This window comes from Cydia strobilella, chromosome 9, assembly GCF_947568885.1.
Source record: "Cydia strobilella chromosome 9, ilCydStro3.1, whole genome shotgun sequence".
In the NCBI taxonomy this organism is placed as follows: domain Eukaryota; kingdom Metazoa; phylum Arthropoda; class Insecta; order Lepidoptera; family Tortricidae; genus Cydia; species Cydia strobilella.
The window spans coordinates 9586154-9613376 of NC_086049.1; the positions used below are offsets into that span (position 1 = coordinate 9586154).

Below are 27223 nucleotides of genomic sequence, written 5' to 3' on the forward strand. Positions count from 1 at the left end.
GTGGAGTCTAGTTTGATAATCAGCGAAATCGACTCCACACTCGCGTTCGCGGCTTCGCGCCGCGTAGTCTGGAACGGCTTAATACATCCCGACGTTTCAAACCCTTTACAGCGTTCGTGGTCAACGGGTGACGGGAGTCGGGAGTGTAAAGGGTTCGAAACGTCGGGATGTATTATAAATTCAATATACGCGATCAATACGCGATATAATCCGTTTTCATAGTTTTATTTCAACTATAATTTACTTTACTTTAAGATGTTATAGCTCGGTATATACAGAGTGGCCAAAAAATATGTGCATTCCCGTTGCCAGGGGGTTTTGGGATTATCTGACTATACTGAGCAACCTTTACTATAGGACCAACCACGAAATAGCGAAAAAAAAATTTACCCTCCCATAGAAAATGGACCAGCCAAAATGTGTGAATGTGTGTGTGCGCGAATCGAGGCGCGAAGCCGCGAACGCGATTGTGAAGTCTAGTTCGCTAATCAATTAAATCGACTCCACACTCGCGTTCGCGGCTTCATGCCGCGTAGTCTGGAGTGGTCTGGAGCGCTTAAGGTTATTTCACTGTGGTAACATTAGTTTTTGATGTGTGGCTGTGGGTGAAGATCGAACGAAAGAATAAATAAATTGTTCCAACTATTTTTACAGTATCAAATTATTTTAAATCAGTTTATAAGATAATTCATACATTATGATTACTCTACTGCCTTGACCCCAAGTACTGTGAATATAGCATAATACTTTGTGAGTTATTTTGGTAATCGGTGACATTTCAGTGAAGTGCCTAATTTGATCATGGAGGCTATAGCAAAACACGATTTCACTGCTACCGCTGATGATGAACTGAGTTTTAGGAAAAACCAGGTCCTAAAAGTAAGTTTTGAACACGATAACCTAGTTTCCGAATTGTTATGTAAAATACTGACACATATTCTATCTAGAACTTGGTTCTTTCAGATACTAAATATGGAGGAAGACATGAATTGGTACAGGGCAGAATTAGACGGCAGAGAAGGACTAATACCTAGCAACTATATTCAAATGAAAAACCACAGGTTCGTAAACAGTTCTTAAAGCTCATCCACTTAAATACTTGCACGAATTTCACTTTTTCTATTGTTACAAAATTCCCATACAATTTCTCAGCCAACTGTAACTGTAGGCTTGCTTTAGTTTCTAGAAAAATTTGCTACATAAGTGAGTACATTACTTTGTATTTGTTATGTGATCAAAAGTTGATGCTGATTATTAAAACATTAACCTTTTTATACTAGCATGATTGTGTCAACTTAAATGGTTTATTAATAAACAAACACTGTTTAACTTCTAGCCGCCCAGAAACCCAAACAGGCCTTCCATTCCATTGTATTTTTAATATTTTATTCAGAGAAATCAAAATTTATGATGTTTTCGGTCAGCCATGAACTTATTTATTTATTTATTACAGACATGGAAAACCAACATTTAAACGTTTCTATAAGCTACAATAGAATTGCAGAGCCAATTACAGGTTCTCACATAAACTTATCTTAAATTATCAACTATTTTCCTTGAAGTTGTATTCATATGAACCAATAAACACAACAGTATATTATTGGTCCTGTTGTCAATATTTTCATACTCTGATAATAGAAGTAATTTTTCTCATCTACATAGAAGTTTCTGCAAATGCTTGTATGCTTATACCGGGTGTTTCCTGTAACAGGAGCATTAAATTAAACTGGAGGCTGTACGCCTCAAACTGACCAAGTATAGTTGAAATTATTCAGATAAAAACATTTTACACAATAATTTGATACTTTAACTCTTACTACTAAATCTATCCAATTCAAATTGCCAAAACAAGCTTTAGCCAAAAATTATAACAATCCGTGTAAGTTAAAACATATAAGGAAACATTTTAATTGCTGTGCTAGCAATATAGATTGACATTTTTGTATGAGAAAGAGTAGAAAGGTAACATAAATACATCAATTTATTTATTTCCAGTTGGTATTATGGAAGGATCACAAGAGCAGATGCTGAGAGACTATTAGCAAATAAGCCAGAGGGTGGATTTCTTATAAGGATCAGTGAATCAAGTCCTGGAGACTTCTCCTTATCTGTCAAGTAAGTTCTTATTGTTGATGCTTGTGTACCAGTCAAATTGTTCTCATAGCAAGTTTTTATGCCTTCATCTGGGTTGCGTTTTTTTCTATGATTAAATTAGGCTCCCTGGGTTCCCTGGATTTGTCGTCATTGTTTGGACTCTGTTTGTTTGGAGTTTGGACTCTGTCTGGGGAGCCTCCAGTCAAGGCAGGCTTTTGTAAAGCTTTCAAGTAAAGTCTATGGCAGGCATATCATTACAAACAATTTTGTTTTTTTTTTTAAATAAAAACCATTTTTCTGGGGAAATACCCAAATTTTACTTCAGCTTAGGTAATGGTAGCCCTAATTGCAGGGTTTACTAGGTTACTTGACTAGAAGCAATTATTTTGTTTATTTGTTGTATGTATATCTTTTTTAGGGTAAAAACAGGAACTAAGACTCAGCTGTCCGTCCGTCTGTCACCAGGCTGTATCTCATGAACCGTCATAGCTAGACAGTTGAAATTTTCACAGATGATGTATTTCTGTTGCTGTTAATACAACAAATACTAAAAACAGGATAAAATAAATATTTAAGTGGGTCTCCCACAACAACAAACGTGATGTTTTGCCGTTTTTTGCGTAATGGTATGGGACCCCTTCGTGCGCGAGTCCGCCACGCACTTGGCCGGTTTTTTCTGAATATAAATATATTCAGAAAAAACGGTAAAAAAAATAAGTTCATTGACCCTAGGAACATTTGAGTTACGTAATAAATTTCCAGGAAGGCAAGCCCTTTCATCCTTTTAGGTAATGTTTTATTTTACTATCATGTTAAGGAACAATGTACTTAATTGATAACAGAAACTGTTAGTAGTTCAATGAATGAATCATGTTGACATCCATACAATTTTATGTCAACCTTATCAAGAAAGATTCTATTAAGGAACTTTAAACAAGTTATTAAACAATAACAGAGCAGAATAATAATATGGGCTTTACCAAAGTACTCAATTTTGATTACTAATTTGCTGATGAGTGTTTTATTTATCATAAGATGATTCACCACAGACCACATATGATTTACCAATGACAACTTACATTTAGCTAATTATTTGTAATATTCGACCAAAACAGTTTTTTTGCCAAATTCGATGGTTCGGTTTTGCTCTGGCCGAAACTGAACCATCGGCTAAAACATGATTTTTATGCCGAAACCAAAACTTCGGTCGCTCACTACCAAAAATACAGTTTAGGTGCGACTGAAAAGTTGGGCAGTGTTTTGGCCTAAACCGGTCGGAGACTAATTATTATTTATGTTTGTGTCTATGTCAATATGATTTACTAATGGCCAATCAAGTGTGTTGCTTTAGGACATGAATACATTATAACAGTAAATTCCTTATCGTTAATTTTGCTACTAAATGGTTTCCTTGTATAATTCCCAGTCTCAAGCATTTGTTAGTTCCTACTTCCCATGTCATCCTCATTGATGAAACCTGTTATTCCCCTAACGTAACGTAAATATCCCAGTGCTGGCCTGCTGGGCAGTGTTTGTAATAGTTGACTTACTTTCCTAGCAATAAAGGTGACAAACAGTCTGTCAACTATTGGAATAAAGCTGTCAAGCACTAGGGTTTTATACCTTTTGATATGTACGGTGTCCCGTTCGCGGCCCGCAACCAGCAACATGAGTTCAGGGCTGAGAGCTTATCGTGAACATCGAAAATTGTAACTTGTTACACCTATTATGCTTCTCTATCTTGCGAATTCGAACGATAGAGAGACGGATTAAACTAGATTTAGATTATCGACGTTCACGGTAAGCCCACAGAAAACAAGACAGAATTTTGTCCTATTTCATGATAAATATGCTTGGTGAAAATCTATTGACAATACATATGGTGCTACTTTCTCGCACTAGTGCGTAAAAGAGCACTGCGTGCATATGTCGAAAGTTTAAAGGGCCATATGTACTGTAAAACGTTGTTACGATACACGTGCGAAAAGGTAATTCGCAACTCGTGTCGATTTAAAACACTCCCTGCGGTCGTGTTTTAATTTATCGCCACTAGTTTCGAATTTCCTCTTTTCCGCACTTATATCGTAAACCAGACCACCAGAACCAACCAGACTATTCTTGACCAGAGGAAAACGTACAACGTACTATTTTTTAGGTACTGGTGACGGTAGTTAAACAAAACTACGGATCTTATATTTTTCGCATTTGTTCTCGACCTGGGCAACAACAACAGGCGCGTCCGTAGGCTACGATAATCGCTTACCATCAGGTACATCCTGGCTACGACATTGCGCGCCTGACTTCGGCTAGGGCGAAAACCATAGGTGGGAACGAAAGGTCCGATCGCTGTGTCTCGATCCAACCTATTGTTTGGTTTCAGTATCTACATATATCCACTCCTAATAAAAAGGTGTGGGTGGTGTATATACTGTTTAATTTCTTTTCTTTTAATTTATTTTGATTTAAATTGGATGATATTAAAATTGATGAACAAAATAATCCTTTTGACATTGTCTTTTCTACTGTGGAAATATGGTTCTAATTAAATTTTAACGTTTTTAAATCCTTATTTCCACCGGCGTTTCTATTTTAAGAGAGTTAAGCAGTTCCTGGTCTGTCTTAACAAAACAATAAGACTAATTACTTCGTTTTACCTACTGATAATACCTTCCTACACTCCTTTTTAGTTTAGTCTGTGCTTATTCTAATTTTGTTATGGCACCAAATATAATGACCACCAAAAAATACTTTGGTACCCTAAATAAAGAAATCTCTTTCACCAAAAAAAAATACTAAACACCAAAAAAATAAGGTCTAAAATTACAAAACTACCACCTGCTTAAATCACGACTGCACTTCAAATTGTATTCAAACACCAAAAATCATGAATGATCACCAAATATAATGAATGTCCACCAAATCTTGAAGATCAAATTAATGCGATATTTTTACCTAAATAAACCGCTATGATTATTGATTACCAAAAAATGTATACATATTACCAAATAAAGTAAAATGATGCCAAAATTACTAGCCCCTATCGCTCAACCCCCCGTACCCCGCACCGTACGTTAGAACTGCGACCCTTACAGACACGAAATGCTACTTACTATAAAAGTGGATTAGGTTAGAACTGCGACCCTTACAGAAACGAAATGCTAGAAGAAAAGTGGGTTAGATTAGGTTAGAAGTGCGACCCTTACAGAAACAAAATGTACTATAAAAGTTGGTTAGGTTAAAACTGCGACCCTGACACAAACGAAATGCTACTATAAAAGGGGGTTAGGTTAGAACTGCGACCCTTACAGAAACGAAATGCTACTAGAAAAAGGTGACGAAGTGGATTAATTAATTTAATGAAATAACGAGATGATAAATATTTGCACATTTTTAATAAAATGTGGTTAAAATTTTGGTGGTATTTATTATTTTTGGGTTTACAATTATTAATTAGGAGTCATTTGCTTTAATAGGATAGCAAAATTAAAAAAAATTGGTTATAATTTCACATTAAAATGGAGTTCTAAGTTTGGTGATGATTGACTATTTTTGGATTAATAATTATTATTTTGGTGTTATTTGTTTTAAAAGGATGAAAAAGTGGTACAAATTTGGTAATCATTTCTCATTAAATAGGAGTTCTTATTTTGGTGATCATTCATTATTTTTGGTGGTAAAAACGATTTTTTTGGTGTTAAATTTTACTAAATCTGATGATCTGTTAAATACATGCCTTTTGTTATTATCTATAGGTGAAGTTATTTATTATGAAATCTAGGATCTATTCTAGGCTATTGGATTGGACGCCGAATCCAACACGGATAACACAGTAAACATTTTCTGCCTCTGTTTGCCTTGGCACAGAAAAAAGCACGCTGTTCGAGTGAGTCATAGTTTGGATGCAAGCAATATAGTAGTTGCTGCGGCAGCTTTATATTTTATTTTTCGATATCTCTCGCTCGGCCTCTGTATTAGTCATGAATTGCTCGTGTGGTTCTATCGCTATTTTTATAATATTTTGTTTTCGATATATTGAGAAACTTGAGAAAGTACGTATCTAGATAAACTTTTCGAGTAGTTGTAAAAGATCCTTTATAAAAATCGTCAAAAAATATATATGTATAGGTATAAAAAGTATACGTTTAGCCATATGCAGAGTAATTAAGAAGCTTATATGTATCTACATAATCGCTTAATGGTTGTATCAAAATACAAAAATTCATATGGAATCTAACGAAATAACGACATAAATTTATTAATTTTGTCTGGAAGAGATCGCTTTTTAGCGATAAGACCGCCTGTTGTTTAACCTGTTCTTTTCTGTATTCTTTGTATATTTTCTGTAATTAAGGTGTGCAATAAAGAATATTTGTATTGTATTGTATTGATATTTCTTGTCCGCGGCCGGCCTACTTTTCATTAAATCCTGTGCCGCTTTTCGCGACATTCACAATCAAATTTCTACTCTTTTTCCGTCGTTTCACTTAAACCAGCCCGTCGAAAATAGTGAGTCAGCCTAAGTAGGAGATCGTACCAAACTCGTTTACTACACATTCTTAATATAGATAGGGCCTATGTCAGAATTAGTCATTGACTTATTGATCGTGTTTGTAGTTCATTAGCACTTTGACGAGTAATTTTGGCGATAATTGATCGAAACTATGATGTTTAATTTTAATGTACTTTTAGTACTGACATAATAACAGACAAGATACCTAATGCTCTAGTATTAGTATGTATGCGTGCCATAATAGAAATAATTTAAGACACGTCGAGTGTACTTGCACCCAAAAAGTGCGTGCGTGCGTGTGAATGCGTAAGATAGTAATATTGAACGTCTTTTTTCACCACACCAGCTGGTAAAATACTCTCTTGATTGTTCAAAAACTGATAAGAATGCATTTTATCCACATGTAAGGCAAATTAATCAAATGCAAATTTTGAGTTGTTTTCTTATGTTTGCTGGTAGATAACATTAATTTTGAATCGATTTGCTTTGATTTTATTTGATATTTTACAGTTAGTATTTTCCTGTGTTGGTGTGGTGAAAATTTTTGTGTTTCACTCGGTGGCAAAATTTGTTTAACCCTCGTGCTTTGAAACCCTCGCAACGCTTAACATTCATATTTTCGAACCACTCTACGTTCGTGGTTCAATTTTGGAATCTTTCGCATGCTCCGGGATCAATATTAGCACGAGAGGGTAAACAACAACTTTGCTTTGCCCTCTTAAATAACTATTGTCATTCCGGATTAAAAGCAAAATCATCAAGTATTATATATAAAATGACTTTTACATAAATTACAACCCACGAGGCTACACAATTAACGTCCAACATCAAAGACTTAACGGACAATTAACGACAACCCATAGACATATATATTACTTCGTAAAGACCGGCCTTACGAGCACACGAATGGGGCCGATACATTGGAGTCAAAATCGCATTTAGTTACACCAGCGCGCTCAGTCGTGTGGCGAATTGGAAGTGGAAATTCGTCACCATTGGTGTTAACAAAGTATTGCGTATGCATACAATTCCGACCGAACACCGACGCCTTTCCACTGCGCAATTCGCCACACGAATGAGCGCGCTGTGTAACTAAACTAACTAAATGCTATTTTGACTCCAATGTATCGGCCCCATTCGTAGTGCTCTTAAGGCCGGTCTTTACGAAGTAATCCATATATGTAATATCAAAGACTTGACGGACAATTAACGACAACCATATATGTAACATCAAAGACTTGACGGACAATTTAAAGCAAACCTATTCTCCGCTCTCCAAGGCCATAATAGAATGAATTAAAGGTGGGACTGCTGAACTGCGAATTCGAATAGGCACTTCTGTGTCGCCTCTATGTTTTCTCGAGGTTGATGAAATCCATTACAACCACGTGACGACAATCTTATTCAAATACAATATGTATTTACTAGTTCGTTCTATTTATGTTTCTCAATGAACAGACAAAGAAAGAAAGCCACACTTACGAGACTTTTTCATAAATCTAGTAAAACATGAAATTACTGTTTTGCGCATCTCTCATAATTCTCAATTGACTGCAACGGAAAAAACAATTTGTTTACTGTTTGAACACACTGGATTAAGTAAGTGTGATGTTAACGCACTGGTTTCAAACGTGACTCATTGGATATGGTCCTTGGAACTTGATTTATTTTTTATAACCGTTTATTTACTTTGATTAGCAGTCATAGTCATAGTGTAACTGATTTTAGCAAAGTCGAAGGTTTAACAGCAAACTCGTATCATGAGCTGCTCGGCAGTAGCAATGATGCTTGTTAAATGTAGGTATGAGGGAAGGAATTTCCGGACCGATACGACCTTCAAGAATAGAGCGTACTCCCATCGGCAACGCACTTACAACCCCTCTGGTGTTGTGGGTGTCCATGGGCGGCGGTAATCGCTTACCATCAGGTGATCCGTCTGCTCGTTTGCCTCCTATATCATAAAAAAGGAAATTCGTCTCATTTATTCAGGATAAAAAGTAAAACTGAGTTTTAATATAAATAATTTCCTGAAATTGGTATAATCGCTTCGATGAACTATATTTTATTGTTATCCTTTCCTGTCAGTCAGGACACAGGTTTTTTTGTTACTATTGTTCAGATTGCTGATGGAGGACGGAGAATAGGGATGATGACACATGTTGAATTTTATAACAAAATCTAGTGAAATAGATACCAAATTAGCAATTTATCATAATAATGTGGATATTAAAATAATATTTGGAAATGATAAAAAATACAGGATCTAAAAGTTTCAAAATTTAAAGATTTTTTTAACGTCCAAGTTTAAAAAAGGAATAAAGTAAAGATTCACCTTACCTATGGAAATGACTAGAGGACGGCGTAAATGTAATGTAAGAAATTCCATAAACATAACAAATATAAACTTACTTGTAAAGTTCAGGTTTCAGTTGACGTATATAATATTTGACGTAGGTACTTAACTCTGTTAGAGTATCTAATTTCTTTTTGATCCCTTATACAAATGTAGACATATGATATATTATGATAATAATTGCATCATTTAGACGTATTTGAGGTGACCGCATTCGTGTCATATGCATTTATGATTAAATCGATATTTATCCATCAATTTGTCCTGTAAAGATTGGTTACTCTGTTACATTTAACTTATTTTTTAAATGTGTGACACGGTTGACAAACGATTCCACATTTTATAACTACCATTACCTTGGATGAGAGTGCTCTTATAGCATAATGAGATTAATGACTATTTTGCTATACTAGCTAGACAATAAATGTTAATATATATTACAATAGGAACTTTGGATCCTGATAGCCGTAAAGGAAGATGGGGCATAATGGGTTATAAGTTTTCTGTTTATTCTTTTGTTACAAACGTAAAATAGAATTGCATTTAGTTTACCGTAAATGGTATATAAAACTGCAATAAGACCGGCACCACAGGTTATATAATAGTTCTTACGAACAGATACTTATCTCTCAAAGAAAACGCAAATACCTACCGTTTTGATACCTACATAAAAATACAATGGAGTGACCTTCGGCGGGCCGCTCCCCACACCGCGCGCACCGGCACAACGCTAGGGTTGCCGACGCTTAGAAATGATAAACACCTATAGGTATTTATCATGAGAATCATTAGAAATGATAAATACCAATAGGTATTTATCATTTCTAACAGCGGAGTGAAATAAAATGAAATCTAAATCTTAAATTATGTATTTTAGTCATTCATTTACAACTGTTTTACTTTGTAACTATAAATTTGCCGTAATAAACACTTAAAACACTACATGTTTAATGAAAGAAATTCAATAGTAAGTACCTACGTAGCTTGTAACTATCGTAAAAATTGCAAGTGCGGCGCGCGGTGCCGTGCGTGCGTGAGCGCGTGTGGCAACCATCTGGCTTGCTTTTCTACCGTGAACGGGAGGCGATTCGTAGGTATAAATCCGAGCTCGCGCGGAGAGTTCCATAGGCTTTCCGGCACGAACGGTATGTAAGTAAATAACAAAATATTCTTTACTGTGCACCAAAAAGTAAAAAATAAACAGAAAACGAAATACTAGTTTGCGCACGGTAAGCTTGCATACTTCCATACAATATGTGCCCGAATAAGCGCTGTAGTGTTAGTGGTACGGCAAAAAAATTGTGTTAAAAGCATGAAAATCAGTACGATTGATCTTTGGGCCATTTAAATCAATTTGACCCATAGCACCAAAAAAAAGAAGAGGAGTTATGACGTCACCTGTTATATTATAAATATATTGTGGATCAGTGCATTCCGTATTCTATCGGCGCTACAGCTCATTAAGTTTCCTCAAATTCCGTATGATATTTACTGTGTACAGCGTTTACTATGAGGGTGATCTTGTTTCTGTTAACTAGTTGTCGCTGTGCACTGTTAGGTTTTTAGGGTTCCGTACCCAAAGGGTAAAAACGGGACCCTATTACTATGACTACTGTCTGTCTGTTTGTCACCAGGCTGTATCTCATGAACCATGATAGCTAGACAGTTGAAATTTTCACAGATGATGTATTTCTGTTGCCGCTATAACAACAAATACTAAAAAGTACGGAACCCTCGGTGGGCGAGTCCGACTCGCACTTGTCCGGTTTTTTTTTTTTTTTTTCAGGATGACCGTAGGACCATTAATAAGCTTCTTGCTACACTATTAGCACTCGCGCGACGAATTAGACCCAGAACCCCTCATTGCTTTAATACGATTAACTGTTTGCACCTCAACTACAGCTAGTTTGTTTTCAACAGATGTCCGGACGGCGTCCAACACTTCAAAGTACTGCGCGATGCGTCGAGCAAATTTTTCCTCTGGGTAGTGAAGTTCAACTCCCTCAACGAACTGGTGGACTACCATCGCACAGCGTCCGTCAGTCGCCTCCAGGACGTCAAGCTCAAAGATGTCGTGCCAGAAGAGGTAAGAATATCTTACTATAGCAAAGGTTAATAAATAAATAAATAAATATAAGCACAGCTTTAACTATCGGTACTAGGTATAAAGAGTACCTACAAGTTACAGATTTCGAGATATGCATTACAAACGATAGCCCTTGTTCACGAACAAAAGTCTCTTGAGTGGAACCCATCATAATGGAAAACGCTGCGTTAACAGCAGGCTTCCAAAAACAAGGATCGGAACCGGTTTTTTTTTTTTTTTTTTTATCTGGTTTTTATGGAGGCTTTGGACACTCTAGGTGAACATGTCAGCCTCATGGGTGCTATCATAGTTCCCTACTCAAGGGAGAGGTCAATAAAGTAGTAAACACTGATTGCTTTGTCCGATATAGGCTCTGCCAACCAACAATTGATCTGTCCATTGTGCATGGAGCCCAGACTACCAAAAATTCTTTTTCTCAAGTCCGAATTCCGGACGCATTCCAACAACACGTGAAGGTTTTTTCTTCATACAAAAAAATACCGGCATTATTACCTTATTTTTCGTTCTGTCGTTTATTATTTAATTTTTAATGAGACAATCTAATAAATACGAAGTAGTTACCTAAATACTTGATTCAGTCCTACGTGAAGAGCATAAAATAATTAAAAATATTAGGCTATTTCGGGTTTTACAAAAAAAACAGTTCCGGTGACAATCCAGTCCATAGTTTTTATTAATTTATTTAATAATGTAATATATGTAAATAATGTTGATAATCATAATATTAATTCTTATATATTAATTTAGGATCATTCATATTATGAAATAATATTGTTATTTAATATAATGAGTATTAAAATCTAAATCTATCGCAATCCCAGACTGGCCGAAAAGTTTTCCGAACTGGAAAAACCACAGAATAAAACGCACTTTACGTATGTATATGTCTTCTGTCCCGTTTGTTGTTGAGGTCTTTGAAAGAGGCCTTGTCCAGTACTGGACGGCTGCACTAATATGATATGATATACTAGGTCTTATGCATCAGACAAACAAATTTGGTATAGAAATAAATTTAACGCGTCGAGGCACATAGGAATTAGTTCCCAACTCCGACGTTAGTCTACAAACTAGTTCCAGAAAGTCGTTTCAATCAATATCAGTTTGTCCATGTTAAAGGCGCGCCGATGTCAGAGTAAATAGTGCGGCGTTGACCCTGATGAAATAACGAAAATAACCCGGTCAGGACTCATTCCAATAGCCATCGAGCGCACTGCTTCAACCACACTTGTTCTCCAAAAAATGTTGGTCACCTCTCGGCCTACTTACTGTGAAGATTTCGATTCTCGTAAGCCACGGGAATTCTTAAATATGTAGGTATATAGTTGAATTGACCATTAGGTAGAGTAGGCCCTAAGGGCCCGCGCGTGCTCAAAAGCAATTGAAAACATAAAAAACTGGTGGGCATGGGAAAAAACTGGCCCAGAGAATTGCATTTACTCTGCTTCTCTGCATGCCACAAGGCTTGCGGCTGGCCGTAAACCGTTTGCCACCGTCGTGGTAAAAAAAATAATTATAACCTGTACTATAATTATAACGTTTAGCTGTGTTTAGATGTCAAGTTACGGGACGGGATGAATAGGGATGAAAATAGGAAATGACATTTACCTAATAATTTCTTAAAAACTACCCACACAAATTGTATCAAGCTAGTTAAAATAATAGTAGATTTTGCATGATACAATATGTGTACCTAGTTTTTAAGAAATTATTAGGTAAATGTCATTCTCGGGTTTTATCCCTATCCACCCAGGTTGACGGTATATGTTGTTTTGCTAGAGGCGTGACGCTCGGTAAGGACAGTAGGCAACGGGAATAATGTTCCAGTTTTATGCTATAATCTCTGGTTGCAAATAGCAGTCCGACACGAGAACACATGGGCCTCCATTATTATTTATTTATATTACGTTACGGGGAATATTTGCGTACTTAGTCTAATCAAAAACTAATGTTTTGACATTAATGCCTATGTTGTACGCACAGAAACATATAAAAAAAACAAGATTCTAACGACATTCATTTGATAACTGTAAAAATAGGACGTAGAGTCTACAAAACTTGTTCTTTAGTACACTAAGAAGAGCGTTTAGGTTATTTGATCATCAATTTATCAACTTCTTGCTTGACAGACGTTCATGAGTTGGTACCCCAGGGACGAGGAATAAATGTTACCCAGTTTGAATTTATTTCAATTATTCACTTAGTCAGGTTAAAAATATACAGTAACAGTTTGGATTAGTAATCTATTCGATGACTAATCCAAATGTACATTAGATGTGTTATAAATATTTGTTAATAAATAATGTTCAAGACACAACACCTGCTAAACTTGATTCAAGAGCGAAAATTAATTGGAATGCCGATACGTTGGATGCGCGAGAATGTTTTACGAATTTAAATAAAAATGTAGGCAGTCTTACATAAATAATTCATGAGTACCTGAGAAAGTGTTTTTGGCTGATACGGTAATTAAGTACATAATAAGTTATAAAAAGGTTCGACCACGATGGAGTTAAGGGAAGCGTCCACAACCCCACAGTTAACATCATCGGCATTGGATATAACGTATAATAACATAGTGTGTAAATTCAATACGGAAGAATATTTAAACGTGGTTAGCATAGGACCTAAGTATAATATTGAAATAGATATACAATGCTTAGATATACAATGAAAATTTTAACCATACAAAATCATTTGGCCCGCGATGTAATACACCACACAAGACACAAGTTACGGGATACGAGTTTTTTTAAGTAACTGTCAACGCTTGTTGGCAGTTACTATTAAAAAGCTCGTATCTCGTAATGTCATGTCATCTTATGTTTCTTAATGTTTGCAGTACATTGCTGCTCGGTAAATTAAAAAATAATAATAATTACGGGGTCATAATTAAGTGAAACTTAAAAAAACTTCTTAATTAATGATTAGATGGATAAATTCTATATCTGGTTTAATTTATTGCCCGTATTGGATTTACACACTGTATAATATAATAGAGCTACACTACAGAGTGGGCAAAAAAGAACCGCGGCATATTGTTTGCAAATGTAAATATGTGTCATAGAAAAAGACGGTCATAAACACAGAACTATATCAAGATAGAAGTAAAGAGCTCGGCAAATTGTAGGGAGACCGAGCGTGTAACATTTTGCGTAGGTACTTTGACGTCACGAGCGCAATTTAGTGATGAGAAACATAAGCTGCGCGAAACGATTCAAAAGCATCGATTCACAGATCGATTAGAACACGGCATCGATTCTAAAATATCGATAGGAACCGACAGAAGAAATGATAATTATTTTCGACAGAGGAAATGATAATTCACGTTGACGATTCAACGGAGCCACGACGTTCTATTGCCAAAATAGTGTTTAGTTTTTAAGATTATGAAATTTATATGTATGTTAGTCTATAAGGTATATGTAATATGGGCCTTGTTGCCCGAATTAAATTTTAAAATAAAAATCACAGAACTATATCAAGATAGAAGGAAAGAGTTCAACAATTTGTAGAGAGACCGAGCGTGTAACATTTTGCGTAGGAAACCATTTTTTACGACCAGTTGCTTAAATCCATTTATTTTTAATATTAGGATCATTCGGAAAACTAAAACAAAATTGCAATATAGAAGTAACCATAAGCTGTTTGTTAATAATATTTGCTTTGCACTACGTACATTATATAGCTGCATAATTTATAAGAACGTAATTATCATTTCGTCTGTTTTCAAAATCGATTTTAATAATCGAGTAAGAAAATCGCAGTGTACAGCACTATTCTTACTTTTGACAGAAAAAATGAGAAATCGACCTTGAACGTCACTCGACAGTGCTCGACAGTTTGAATAGCTTATTTTTACATCGCTGGTTTTAAACGCACGCCAAGTCTGGCTCGTCAAATTTAAGCCGCAATGGAAAGCTAGCGTTGGCACACAATCGCCCGCTACTGTTTTGATGAAAATAATAAAATAAATAGTTTTTTAATCAATATGGATGGAAATACCTCCATGAACAGCTCCAACTTTATTGGTAGTGATTGAACAGTTAACTATTGCGCAAGAAACCATTTTGTTTTTAAAACCTGACGTCACAAGCAGACATCGATCGGGAGCAGACTGAAGTTCGCGGCGAGCAATTGAGTCACCGGGTCGTAGTTTCGCCACGCGAGGCACATACACTCTTTTCTTCTATCTTGATATAGTTCTGTGGTCATAAAGAAGATAATTAGATTTTTTATCAAAAAAAAAGAGTTTCATTTGTTAATAGCATTTTGTGTAATTCATGTGACAGGAAAATAACATAATCATTTCTTCTTATCGTATTTTTGGGTCGTACTGATTTTGCTCAGCCCTAACGTATTTTTTGCACTTGGGTTTGAAAATTGTATATGTTAAAAACGTGACAAGGTGATTCACCGGATTCGTCACTGCATAAATGGTGCGTCAACGGATTTTTATCTTTGGTCTAATCATTATGTTTGACAACATTGCCTGAAACAAGATTAAATAATGACACGAATAGGATATTTGACTGTTTTTAATAGTAGATTGTACACCAAGGGGATAAAGCACTGTTTTATGTCACGGGCGCGACATTGAATACTGGACGTAACGAAGGACTCCCAGTTTTACTTCCGAGCGCAGCGAGGCTGAGTCCTGAGTGCAGTGAGGGATTCAAGCGCCCAAGACTGTTGGCCACGACCGCTAATTACCTGGCCGCAAGCGGGTGCAACACATTTTGCTTAACGGAATTAGACTTTATCGTCATAGCAATAAGGATTATGAAAAGTGAAAATTACGTTATTGACCGGCGGGTTATAATGAAATTCCTTACAACATCATAACCCAGCTAAAGCCAAGGGATATAATGTCTTGCTTTCGGTGAGGTTTATATGATATATAATCCGGCTTTGTCGAGCATGTGGTGTGAAAAATAAATTATTTTACACCATGCATGAAATAAAGCACCAGAAGATTAACAGAGAAACGTACACAGCAGTTATTTTAAGACAGAATTTCTATTTTATCACCCGTATAAAACTATAAAGAGTAGGTAATTTGATTGTGACGTCACATGCTAGTGTTTCATATAAACTCCATAGTAGCAAAATCGTTTTGACAGTTCGAAAAAAGAAACTGATTTGACTAGTAGTCAAATACCCTATTGCGATTTAATATTAGGTTTAGCATTCATAACTCCCTACTGCCTAACTCAATATAATGAGTTAGTCTGTTTAAATATCATCGTTGTTACGTAAACAACGTGATCTTATGTATTCAAACTGTAAACTAACAATAACTTTAAACTACGTCAAAACAATAATGATGTGATGAACTAATTTTATCCCTTGAAGGTTTAAAAAGCTTACACAAATGTAATCCCACAAATATATTGTAATTAACACCATTTTGCACAAAATAACACAATTGTAATATGTAAACATTTTGTAAATGTCAATGTCATCTTGTTACCGTGCGATTGCTACACCGCGAAAAGTCCTTTATTGGTTTAAACCACTTGACATAATTTAATAATTCAGTTAATCCAAATCCCGTACCCGCTACGTGTGTGCACGACGCGTGTTTAATTGCCATTTTACACCATGCCATTATCTATAGGTTAATTACATTCACATTTTAGCTCGACAACCGTTTGAATATATTCCTACTTTTTAAAGTAATCAAACTTTTTAGGTAAATATTGAAGCCTTTTTTTAACTTTGAAGGCTGCCGGGCGGAAAGAAGTTAACTTGCTGACTCATTCATTTGACACAATTCCAAGGTTTAAATTTCCGCTGTGGGTTGGAATTGGAAGCTCTAGGTATAAATCTATGCTGTACTCAAAATTAGAGTTAAATTACTTAAATACGAAAACACGAGTTATCTAGGGTGACTTAGTAATATTATCAATCACTAACACTGTTCATCATACGTATTGTATCATAACGTCTAGCTAGACGTGGACAGCCCACAAATCAAAATTTGCCAAGACAAATGTAATTTTGAATTGTCAAAATAAAGATTCAAAATACCATGGCAGGCCACCCGTTTGGAGGTTAAAGATATTTTCGTCAAACTACATTAGTAAAATAAATCAAAAACTAGCCCGATTGATGACCAACCTTCCTCCAGTTCCTCTTTTCTAATTACTGGACGACCAACCGTTGACCATGTCTCAGGTCTCGGGCAACTTGCGAACGGCTACGTTCTAAGAAAATGAGGACGACTGAAGCATATGTTTTTACAGTACATCTGGTGCTACTTTACCGCCCTAGTGCGGTAATTAGCACAATATGTGCCTATGTCGAAAATTTAAAGGGCCATATGTACTGTACCACTTTGTACAATACTCCCTTCAGTCGTGTTTCAATTTATCGCCACTCGTTGCGAATTTCCTACTTTTCGCACTTGTATCCTAATGTACTATTTCTCTATATATAAGTATGCCCGTAGTCCACCTACCTCGTGCTACCTAATTGACGATATCATGTTGTTACAGACGTTGGTGCAAGCGCTATACGACTTCACCCCGCAGGAAGCCGGCGAGCTAGAGTTCCGACGCGGTGACGTCATCACCGTCACGGACCGCTCCGACCAGCACTGGTGGCAGGTATGTCGACAATGTTGACACTTCAGCCAATTACCAATTTATCAGTAGGAAGGTAGTGTAGTAGTTTTTTTTAAGACTGGCAACAAATTTATCAGTAGAAAAGTAGTGTAGTAGTTTTTTGTAGACTGGCAACCAATTTATCAGTAGAAAAGGCGCGAAAATCTAAATTTGTATGGGAGCTCGACCCTTCGCACATACATTTTTAACCCCCAACGCAAAAAGAGGGGTGTAATATAATAATAAAATAAGAAAAATAATAAATAAAGAATAATAAAATTATTTATTTAAGACCATAAGAAAAATAATAAATAAAGAGAATAATAAAATTATTTATTTAAGACCATCGGGGATCATTGGGTTAGTATTGGGTTGGGTATGTTTGACGCCAATATGTCTGTGGCATCGTAGCTCTCTAACGGATGGGCCGATTTCGATGCGGTTTTTTACGTGAAAGCGAGCGAGCGAAATCGATCTAGCAGTTTGAAGTGTCAGCTGTTTTCCAAAATGATGTAAGGAATTTTTTGTATAAAATTGATTTTGTTGGCATATAGCGTAGTAGGGTTTTATTTTAATTTAATAGTTATTCAAATTTTTCTCCTTGCCAAAAAAATTTGTTTTCCAGACTATAGGTACTTACTTTTTTCATTGATTTGAGCATGTATATTTCCTTATGGTATTTTCGATTGCTCACTTCGTCATAATCTCCGGCAAACCCGCTGCGTCACATAACGCTTATCCTCGTGTTGCAGGGGGAGATCGCGCACCGCCGCGGCCTGTTCCCCGCCTCGTATGTGACCGCCTACCACTCATAGTGCACCCCCGCTCCGCCCGCGCCCGTACCGTGACACCACCACCGGTAATAGGTAATACCACTTCTACATTGCGTTCGCTTACCGTTACTGGTTATTTATATGCCAATATTTTATTGGCCGACTACTATTACGTCCTCACTGTGTTACGATAAAATTCTCCGTATAGTAAAATTCATGGAAATATGGCCATCAACATCAACTCCGATAGCCGAACTTACCGAGGGATTCTAAAACGAAGTAGAATACTGTTCTTGCATTAAACGGAAACCCCTTGTGAGACGCTCTACCAGATGTGACACCAGCCCCTAAAATCCAATTATGTCGGCGGTCTCAATAACAGGCTTTATATCGGACCGGAGTGGCCACTACTTGCTTAGGTATAATTGTAAACAGTCAAATTATGTCACGATCAAACCATAATTTACGAACTCGTAACGTTTTAAATATATTAAACCGGGTCACTCACGTAGTTTAAGTCGACGATTGCTCGTGAAGATGCATTACAGAGCGAAATCTGTCGAGCAATCGTCGACTTAAATACTTGAGTGACCCTGTTTATTATATTTAATATCTGTGTATCACAGAAGTTTTGTTATTAAAATATAACTCGTAACGTATTTAACGGTAACCGAACGCACCTCTACGGTCCGCGCGAGGGATATGCCTGGATAACTCGTGCGCGGATTGGTCTCTATCGTTTATTACGTATCTTTCCGGGCGATAGTTCTCTTATCGACCAGTGGGCATATAAAATATGACCATTTTGTCCGGTCCAATCACATAATATTGATAAGACCGTCCGTCTAGCTCTAACAAGCATTGAAATGCGAAATAGACGGATTGTTCTTACACCAATACACAATTATGTCGCCTAGCTAATGTAAAATGTAACTAAGAGACAGGCAAAGTCAAACAAGATTTTGTGCGAAATTAATGCTAACATTATATCTAATGGAAAGTAGTAATAGTTGACATTGTTGTCAATTTAAGCGCGCAAAATACCTTGTTCGGCATTGCATGTAGTCAAAGTTAGTTGATAAGTTTGACAATATATGTAAGTAGAAGGATCCATCAGTCAAATCGCGAGCATTATTTTGACAATATCTACCGATTATGACGACTAGGTTATGTCTGGTGTATTCTTTTACAAACCAATAAACCATGGCCTCGGCAATGAGCCTAAAATGTCTGAAGCGAATGACTTAACAACCGATGCTAGTATATGGTCAATATGGTGACTTTTCACTTATCAGGCAAATCATCCTAGATGCGTGGGTTCTACATACTGAAGTGACTATGGGTGACAAGGACATAATCAAATTTTCAAAACCTGATAAATACATATTTAAAATTATTTAGCATTTACAATGTAAATTGAATTTAAATTCTGATAGAAAGGCCGTGCATAAGAATAATAGTGTTAAAGCCGTCTAGAATTAAGTTAAGGGCAAGTTACGTGCATGCATATGTGGAGCACCAATCTTGGTGGATAAGTCGGTAGAAAGAGCTACGTTCTTTCTTACGTTAGCAACTGCCCTTAATTCAGCACTGCTCACTAACAACAACTAGGCAATAACTGTGACCAGGTCATTTTTGCAGGATTTATTGTAGAAACTTGGCAAATACCACAACATATCTTGGATTTTATACTTAAAGTACTTCGTACAGCGAATGTAAATAATCCGGAAGTGTTTCGGCGTGTTGTGGTCTCCGCCAGGCCAGACTCAAATATCATACAACTTTATTGTAAGGGCATTGCAAACCCCACTTTCATAACTTTATGACGTATCTCATCCTTATGTGACGCATCTCAGCTTAATAAGAAATCTATTATATGCCTTCGAATTTGGCTCATCAATTAAACCTAATTCTAGTACGACATTTGTAAATCAAAAATCTAATATACCATCTAGTTACATGCAACGTGTCACTTCTATGCAGTTTGAACTTGTAAACTAGTCTTAATACATCCTCTCCTAAACTGATTAATACACAAAGAAGAGTATCTTGTCCCTATCACATTTTACGTGACGTCTTTAAGGTTATATATCCAAAATTTGGATTCCAAATAACCGAAAGAAGTGATATTTAGTGTGTGACCTTGCCATATGCAAAAGTGACTATTGGATATGTAAGGATAGATTCTCACTGGGATATATATTCTCAGTGCAAGTGGAGTCATCTCATAGCTCGTAACGTAATTTTCTAGTGTTCCATACTAATAATAAAGGCAAGCTGTAAGTGTCGTAGCGTCGAGGTCCGTAGCGTTTGGTTTATGTAATGTTCAACATGGTGCTTCGAGTCCAGTCAGTCGGTCAATGAGTGGTTTTATATACACATAATTAATTGTCGTATTAATTGTTAACGTAACGCCGTATGTCCATGGAACTCAATAGAGTTCGCAACTGCCTTGTTTTGCAATACTATTTTGTAGTACGAATTGTCATCGGGAGTACAAAACTTCGTTTCGTGTCGTGTTTTTATCTGTGTAGTGTTCTGTGTGACGAATTTATTGACTACTTTCCATATCTTAATTATTGTGACAACTCTAAGGATGAATACCTGTTTTTTGTCCTCAAATACGTGCCAGAATGTTATTTGTAGTGTTTTTAATGCCTGTGTTTAGTGTAAAGGTAATAGGGATCAACTCTGTAATTACTGAATTCCCCCACAATATGATTATAATGATTTGGTTTTAAAATACGTTTATGACCATTATTTATCCTTTTTATTAGTATATTGCTCATTTTAAATATTTACCATTTACATGTTAAGGAATAGAGTTTAAGTTCTTTTTACATGTTTTGATCTTATGTTTATCACGCCTATACAAAAATTATATAATCTGGTACCATAGTCAAGTAGGATATACAATTGTAGCGTCCTCAAACAGCTTAGCTCTCGATCAGACTATAGTTTGTGTTGTGTAAGTTGTGTTACGCACAAATTGTAACGCCGGTACATTTTGTATTACCTAATTACCTATCCACGAATTAGTTTTATGAATCGACAATGTTTTTGATAGACGGATGTACAGCGAGGATTTTATATGAATATACAAATTGTGTAACACTACGCTTTTTACCGCTTTTGATGTGTTTATTTTAAAATTTTGTTACCCATCTTAGTCTTAATAGGGATGTGAACGAAAATTTAATATCTAAATAATTCGAATTAATAATAATAAATTATTATAAAATCTAAATAATATAGTGACATATGACTCGGCTACTGCAGTAATTACGATTCGTTTAGTTTCCTGTGAGAATAATGTGTCATTGTACTTACTTAGCGTTTAACATGACATTAGTCAAGACTTTGAAATTAATAAAACTTTGAGTGCTCGTTGATCCAATGTAGATATTTATTTTTGTTGAGATATACCCAAAATAACTATATTTATGGAAGTATACCTGGTAGACTTTTTAATGAGGCGTTCGAGCTCCATGAGCCTCCCGCTGCCTTTTTGATTTCCCCCGCATGTTTGTGTGCGAAATGCCACGCCGGTGTGACGCCGGTGAGCGCACATGTGATGTGAGCAGACGAAGCCGTGTGCACGAGATATTATTTAACGCCAATTGATAAAAACGCAGCAAAGATATAGTTTCATCAAAGTCTCGTATTCATATCTCCGCTCATCGCATACGCGCCAGCGGCATTCGCCTTAGAAGTTCCCCTTGAGCAGAGCATTTAACTGTGCGGCGTCCCTCCGCCGGGATGTGTTTGACGCTGACGCTTCCCGCTGTAGTAGTAAGTGCATGACGGAAAATTAAGAAATCAGAAGTGCTATAATCTATGATAATCAAATATTTAATTAATTAAGTTATAATTCTCCAATATTGTGGAAGATGTATAATATTTTTACTAATAAATTTAATATTGTAAATTCGTGTTTTTCTTTTATGTATAAAGGTAAATTGACGAAAGCTGACTGAAACAGAATGAATTAGAATTATGTCATTTATTTTACAAGTTCTATCATACTAACATGGTCGTTTTGATTCAATGCATAGACTTTTCTTCGCTATTTAAATGCGTTTGCGCTTGCTTTCCAAAAATTACCTGGCGCCCATTTATTGGACGGTATTAATTAGTCTAATATTATTAGTGTTGCCACGGTAACCCATACGACTAGGCAGTTCGTGGAACTAATAATATTAGTCTAAAACCGTTCGAGAAATGGACCCCTGACTGCACCCATTATTCGGAAGTCATTTTCGCTGAGTTTTGCAGGTTTTACTGGCAGACCTGCGCATGCAACCTTCTATGATCTGGGGCCCATATCTCGAACGGTATTAGACTAATATTATTAGCCCACGAACTGTCAAATCGTATAGGTTGCCATGACAACACACTAATAATATTAGACTAATATCGTTCGAGAAATGGGGCCCCTGATCTTGAGTGCGCAATCCAGGTTGTATGGGGTGCCAAATTGGCACTGCCAATTTATACATTTTTTTTAGACTGCGATGTTTATTACTTACTAAAACGGGACTTAATCGCGTACACTTAAGTCCCGTTTTAGTCATTAACGGTACTTTAGGTAGGTACTTACGTTAACAGCGAAGACAATAGAAACAATAATGATTCTCAACAATTTAATAATTTATTACACCTAAATAACATCACATTTAGTAAACGGCATTCCTATAAAATATACAAGGAAAAAAAAACATTTATGAAGGCTTATAATATTATGATGTAATAAGTACTACCAAAGATAGATATAACTCCGTAATAGATGGATACAATCTAAGGAAAAAACGTGCCTCGAAAATCACGAAAATTTGATTCTCGATCAGATGGCGCCACTAGCTTTGGCCTACTCTCGTATAGAGGGCGTTGACGGTCTCGTTTGTTATTTATAATTTTAACGCTTATCAGTGAAAGAACATAGGTCAAAATCATATTTAAATACATTTTAACGTATTTTTATAAATCTTCATTTTTAGTTTTAAAGTATGTCAATAGATGGCAGTGAATTTATAGTGGTTACAGACATGACAGTATCGCTCTATCTTATTATATCCTCTTTGGTACTACCTAAGATTTCGAAACATCTGACGATACGACTAAGTGCCAGTTGCACCATCCGCACTTGACAGACTGATCAACGTCACCCGGCACGCCGCGGCGGTTTACTATGAAACTTTTCATACAATAAAATTTAGCGACGCAACCGACCCTTAGTTTATCAGCAGTTTTGCGCAATAACGTACTTTTTACACGTGTCTGATACGTGTTTACGTCTTTTATCCATTTGAGCAGTTACATCAGATTAGATGGTGTAATATTATACGAAGTGTATTTTAAAACAGATAAAATTAAGTTAATTTTAATGACAATATTTTATATCGTACTGAAGTGTCGGAAAATCGCACATCTTTACTATTTTATAACAATTACCTATAACATAAATGTTTTAGTTACAACATTGTGAGGAGGCAATTGTGGACTCCTTATATCGAATCAGTTTCACCACGTTGTTTGTACAACAGCATTTGGTAAAACGAAAGTTGTGACGTTCTCGAGAATGTTCGAGAATAAGAACGTAACCCATACAAAATGAAATTAACTAATCCTTATTTATTTTGTTTAATTAGGTTAATTCCGGGGTAGTTGGCCATAGTTTTTTAGAACGCTATAAAAAAGATTACATGTAATTAAATAAATCTTTATTTCTTCATAAACCTTGATCAATTGACTTTCGAAAATGAAACACCAAAAAATAATTTATATTGCGATCAGCTTGAAAAATATTTAAAAAAAAATTACAATTGGCCATCTCTCCCGAGGTGTCCGGGATGATTATACCATTACAGGATTGATAAAATAAATAAGTAAAATCATTAACGGGGGGAGTACGGGAAGGCCAGTCGTCAAAGAAATCTAGATATTCGATCTGATTTACTAGTGAAATGGTCTGAAATATGATTTCTGTTTACACATATGGCTGACCCTAGATAAGAATTCTGGACTGGGATTCCATACCGTATAAGTACGCTGTGAGAAAGCCGTTTCTAATGCAGACTATGAACAAGAATTAGTATTGTAATAGTACCTACATAACAAATAGAGCATAAAATCAAACTTTGGTATGAAATTAAGTTAGTAGGGTAAACCGCCAATAACTGGCTATATGACATTTTTGGCGGTAAAATTTTGGGCCATCGTGTAGAGGAGCCATAACCATCGCATGGCCATCTCGCTGGTCTAGCGCTGGGCCATCGTGTAGAGGAGCTATAACCATCGCATGGCCATCTCGCTGGTCTAGCGCTGGGCCATCGTGTACAGGAGCCATTTAACTTGACGGCATAAGTATACGGCATTAATCAAATGGTTAATGTAATGTTCCAGTTATCAGATGTTTGCCCTTCATTACACTAGATTCAATATGATTTATACATATATACCTAACTTAAAATAGAATTATAGCACCTAATTGTCTAGTTTGCTTCATAAAAGTGTTTCAAATTAAATAATAATAAATAAATATTTGGGGACATCTTACACAGATCAACCTAGCCCTAATTGGCCCCAAACTAAGCAAAGCTTGTACTATGGGTGCTAGGCGACGATATACATACTTATATAGATAAATACATACGTATATAGATATAAATACATACTTATATACATAGAAAACACCCATGACTCAGGAACAAATATTTGTGTTCATCACACAAATAAAAGCCCTTACCGGGATTCGAACCTTGGACCATCGGCTTCACAGGCAGGGTCACTACCCACTAGGCCAGACCGGTCGTCAATTCAATTAATTCATCGTTATATGGTTCTATATTTAAGTACTATGTATTACTTATGTCTATTTTACTAAATTCACGCCTTGCGCTTAATCCTAGGGATATTTTTATGCGTGTTTTGGTGTTTTCATTGAAATATGTATTTTAACTATAAGCAGAATATCTTACGAATAAAATTGGTTGGTCGCAAAGACTCAAAGACAACACCAAAACAAACGTAAATAAACATCGGTAGAATAAATAGAGGCCTCACAATATCACTTAAACTAAAACTGTCACATTAAAATACCTATATTAATTAATAAAATAACTAATATAATAAATAAATAAAATATAAAAATTGTGCTACGCAATCAAAATAGTTTGGGTTGGCATATTTCTACACTTGATGAAATGTAAAGAGTATTTCTAAAGGAAGCTACACATTAAGCTTAGCTTCTTACATTAAGTTTAGAGTTAGGTACCTATCAGTTTTTATGGTTCTCTTCCCAAAATTCTAGTAAGCTTCTAATAAAACTGACGCCAGCCCGCAGAGTACCCTGACTTCACGTTACCTAAATCATTGCCTTGCTTATTTTTATTAACTTCAGCAACTGTTGTTCTGTTTTCTAAAATGTCTTTCCTCCTAAGGCAAGCATGATATTTTCAAAAGCCATCCAGTTAATCAGTGCCCACGGGCCTAATCGCATCCAGAGGGGCAAGAAGCCCTTATACAAGGTCAAAATGCCTTCGTTCTTCACTGATTGCTGAAGACAATCGATCATGCCACGGTACAGGACTCCCCTGGAATAGATACAAACACAGTCGATTAGGTTATCATATCAGCAATATAATTTTCACATTAACCCTTTTTTTGGCAAATTAAAAAAAAGTGAGTTACATAAAAGCCTAGCTTGTGCCTGATAGAGCAAAAAAAAGAGGAGTGGGTGTAAAATTGCTGATTACTGATTATTTTGTAAGATACGTTGCCAAGAAAAGGGTTAAAAGGCAAAGGCATGCGTATAAGTTATGCGTTCCTAGGCATGATTCGCTAGGTCAGTCATAAAAAAAGTGCTACTAGTTAACATGATAGTTACTGAAATGGGCTTTGGTAGCATACGAAAAAGTGGTAAGCACAATCAGATTAAGACATTTAAGACTAACTGCGAAATCTCTAAAACAGTCCTGAAATTTGGTATGTATATAAATTAAAGGCCCCTTTTTCATGTCCACACCATTTGACATTTAGGGACCTCGAGGAATCGCAGCCATCTTGGAAAATGTGTACCATCCTGGAGAAGTTCGCGTTTTACTCTAAATCTAAGTTATCTATGAAAATATGGTGCAAGGCAACATTAAAGCTTATTAAATTCTACACAAAGCGTCCCAGATATTTTTGCGGAAAAAATACATCTTGTTATTGAATCCAGATTTAGCGCTTATGTCCTTTCAGGGGATATTTTCTTAATTCTGTAGCTTAGGAGACTGAACGGAATTTTTTAAATGACATATCGGTAGATTCCTCTTGTCCTTCACAACCTGTTTACACTTGTTTTATTAACCCTTAAATGCATGATTTTTTGTATAACTTTTTAATAAATTGAAATAGATGTGTCATGCTGTATAAAAGTAATAAATGTGATTTTGGATAGCTGCATATTGAGCCACGGACCATCAAATATACGATGCATATATACATCATTATGCATTTAAGGGTTAAAGAAAAATCAATACAGCCGCCTGGAAAGGATACCGAAAATTAAATCATATTTTTTCTTCTAGCGCCTAAACGTATTTAACGAATTTCAATAAAATAGACATCAGTAGATACATAATTAGAGTTTTTAATGATTCACGGTTAGTTTCACTAGACTTATATTAACCGGGATATAGACCGTGATTACCTTTTGAATTGTTTATGAGCTCCCGATAGATATTTCGACGCAGTTACATGCATCTTGTTCACGGGTGACCCGTGAAGCTCAAATTTTAA

General features: G+C 36.0%; 2 protein-coding genes across 6 annotated transcripts in view; one reads left to right on the top strand and one right to left on the bottom strand.

Annotated features, from left to right (window-relative positions):
• The first annotated feature begins 576 nt into the window (after positions 1-576).
• LOC134744245 (growth factor receptor-bound protein 2) lies at positions 577-22370 on the top strand. The gene is made up of 6 exons (XM_063677993.1): positions 577-879; positions 964-1061; positions 1996-2115; positions 10878-11043; positions 17562-17672; positions 18422-22370. The coding sequence occupies exons 1-6, from the start codon at positions 802-804 to the stop codon at positions 18482-18484; spliced, it is 636 nt and encodes a 211-aa protein (XP_063534063.1). The 5' UTR covers positions 577-801; the 3' UTR covers positions 18485-22370.
• Positions 22371-23074: 704 nt separating this feature from the next.
• LOC134744217 (mitochondrial uncoupling protein 4) overlaps positions 23075-27223 on the bottom strand; it is a 38017-nt gene continuing 33868 nt past the window's right edge. For all 5 annotated transcript variants that reach the window (XM_063677942.1, XM_063677941.1, XM_063677938.1 and 2 more), the window contains exon 7: positions 23075-26034. In XM_063677942.1, the coding sequence (XP_063534012.1) occupies positions 25860-26034 (175 nt within the window). In that variant the 3' untranslated portion in view covers positions 23075-25859. The remainder of the gene's footprint in view (positions 26035-27223) is intronic.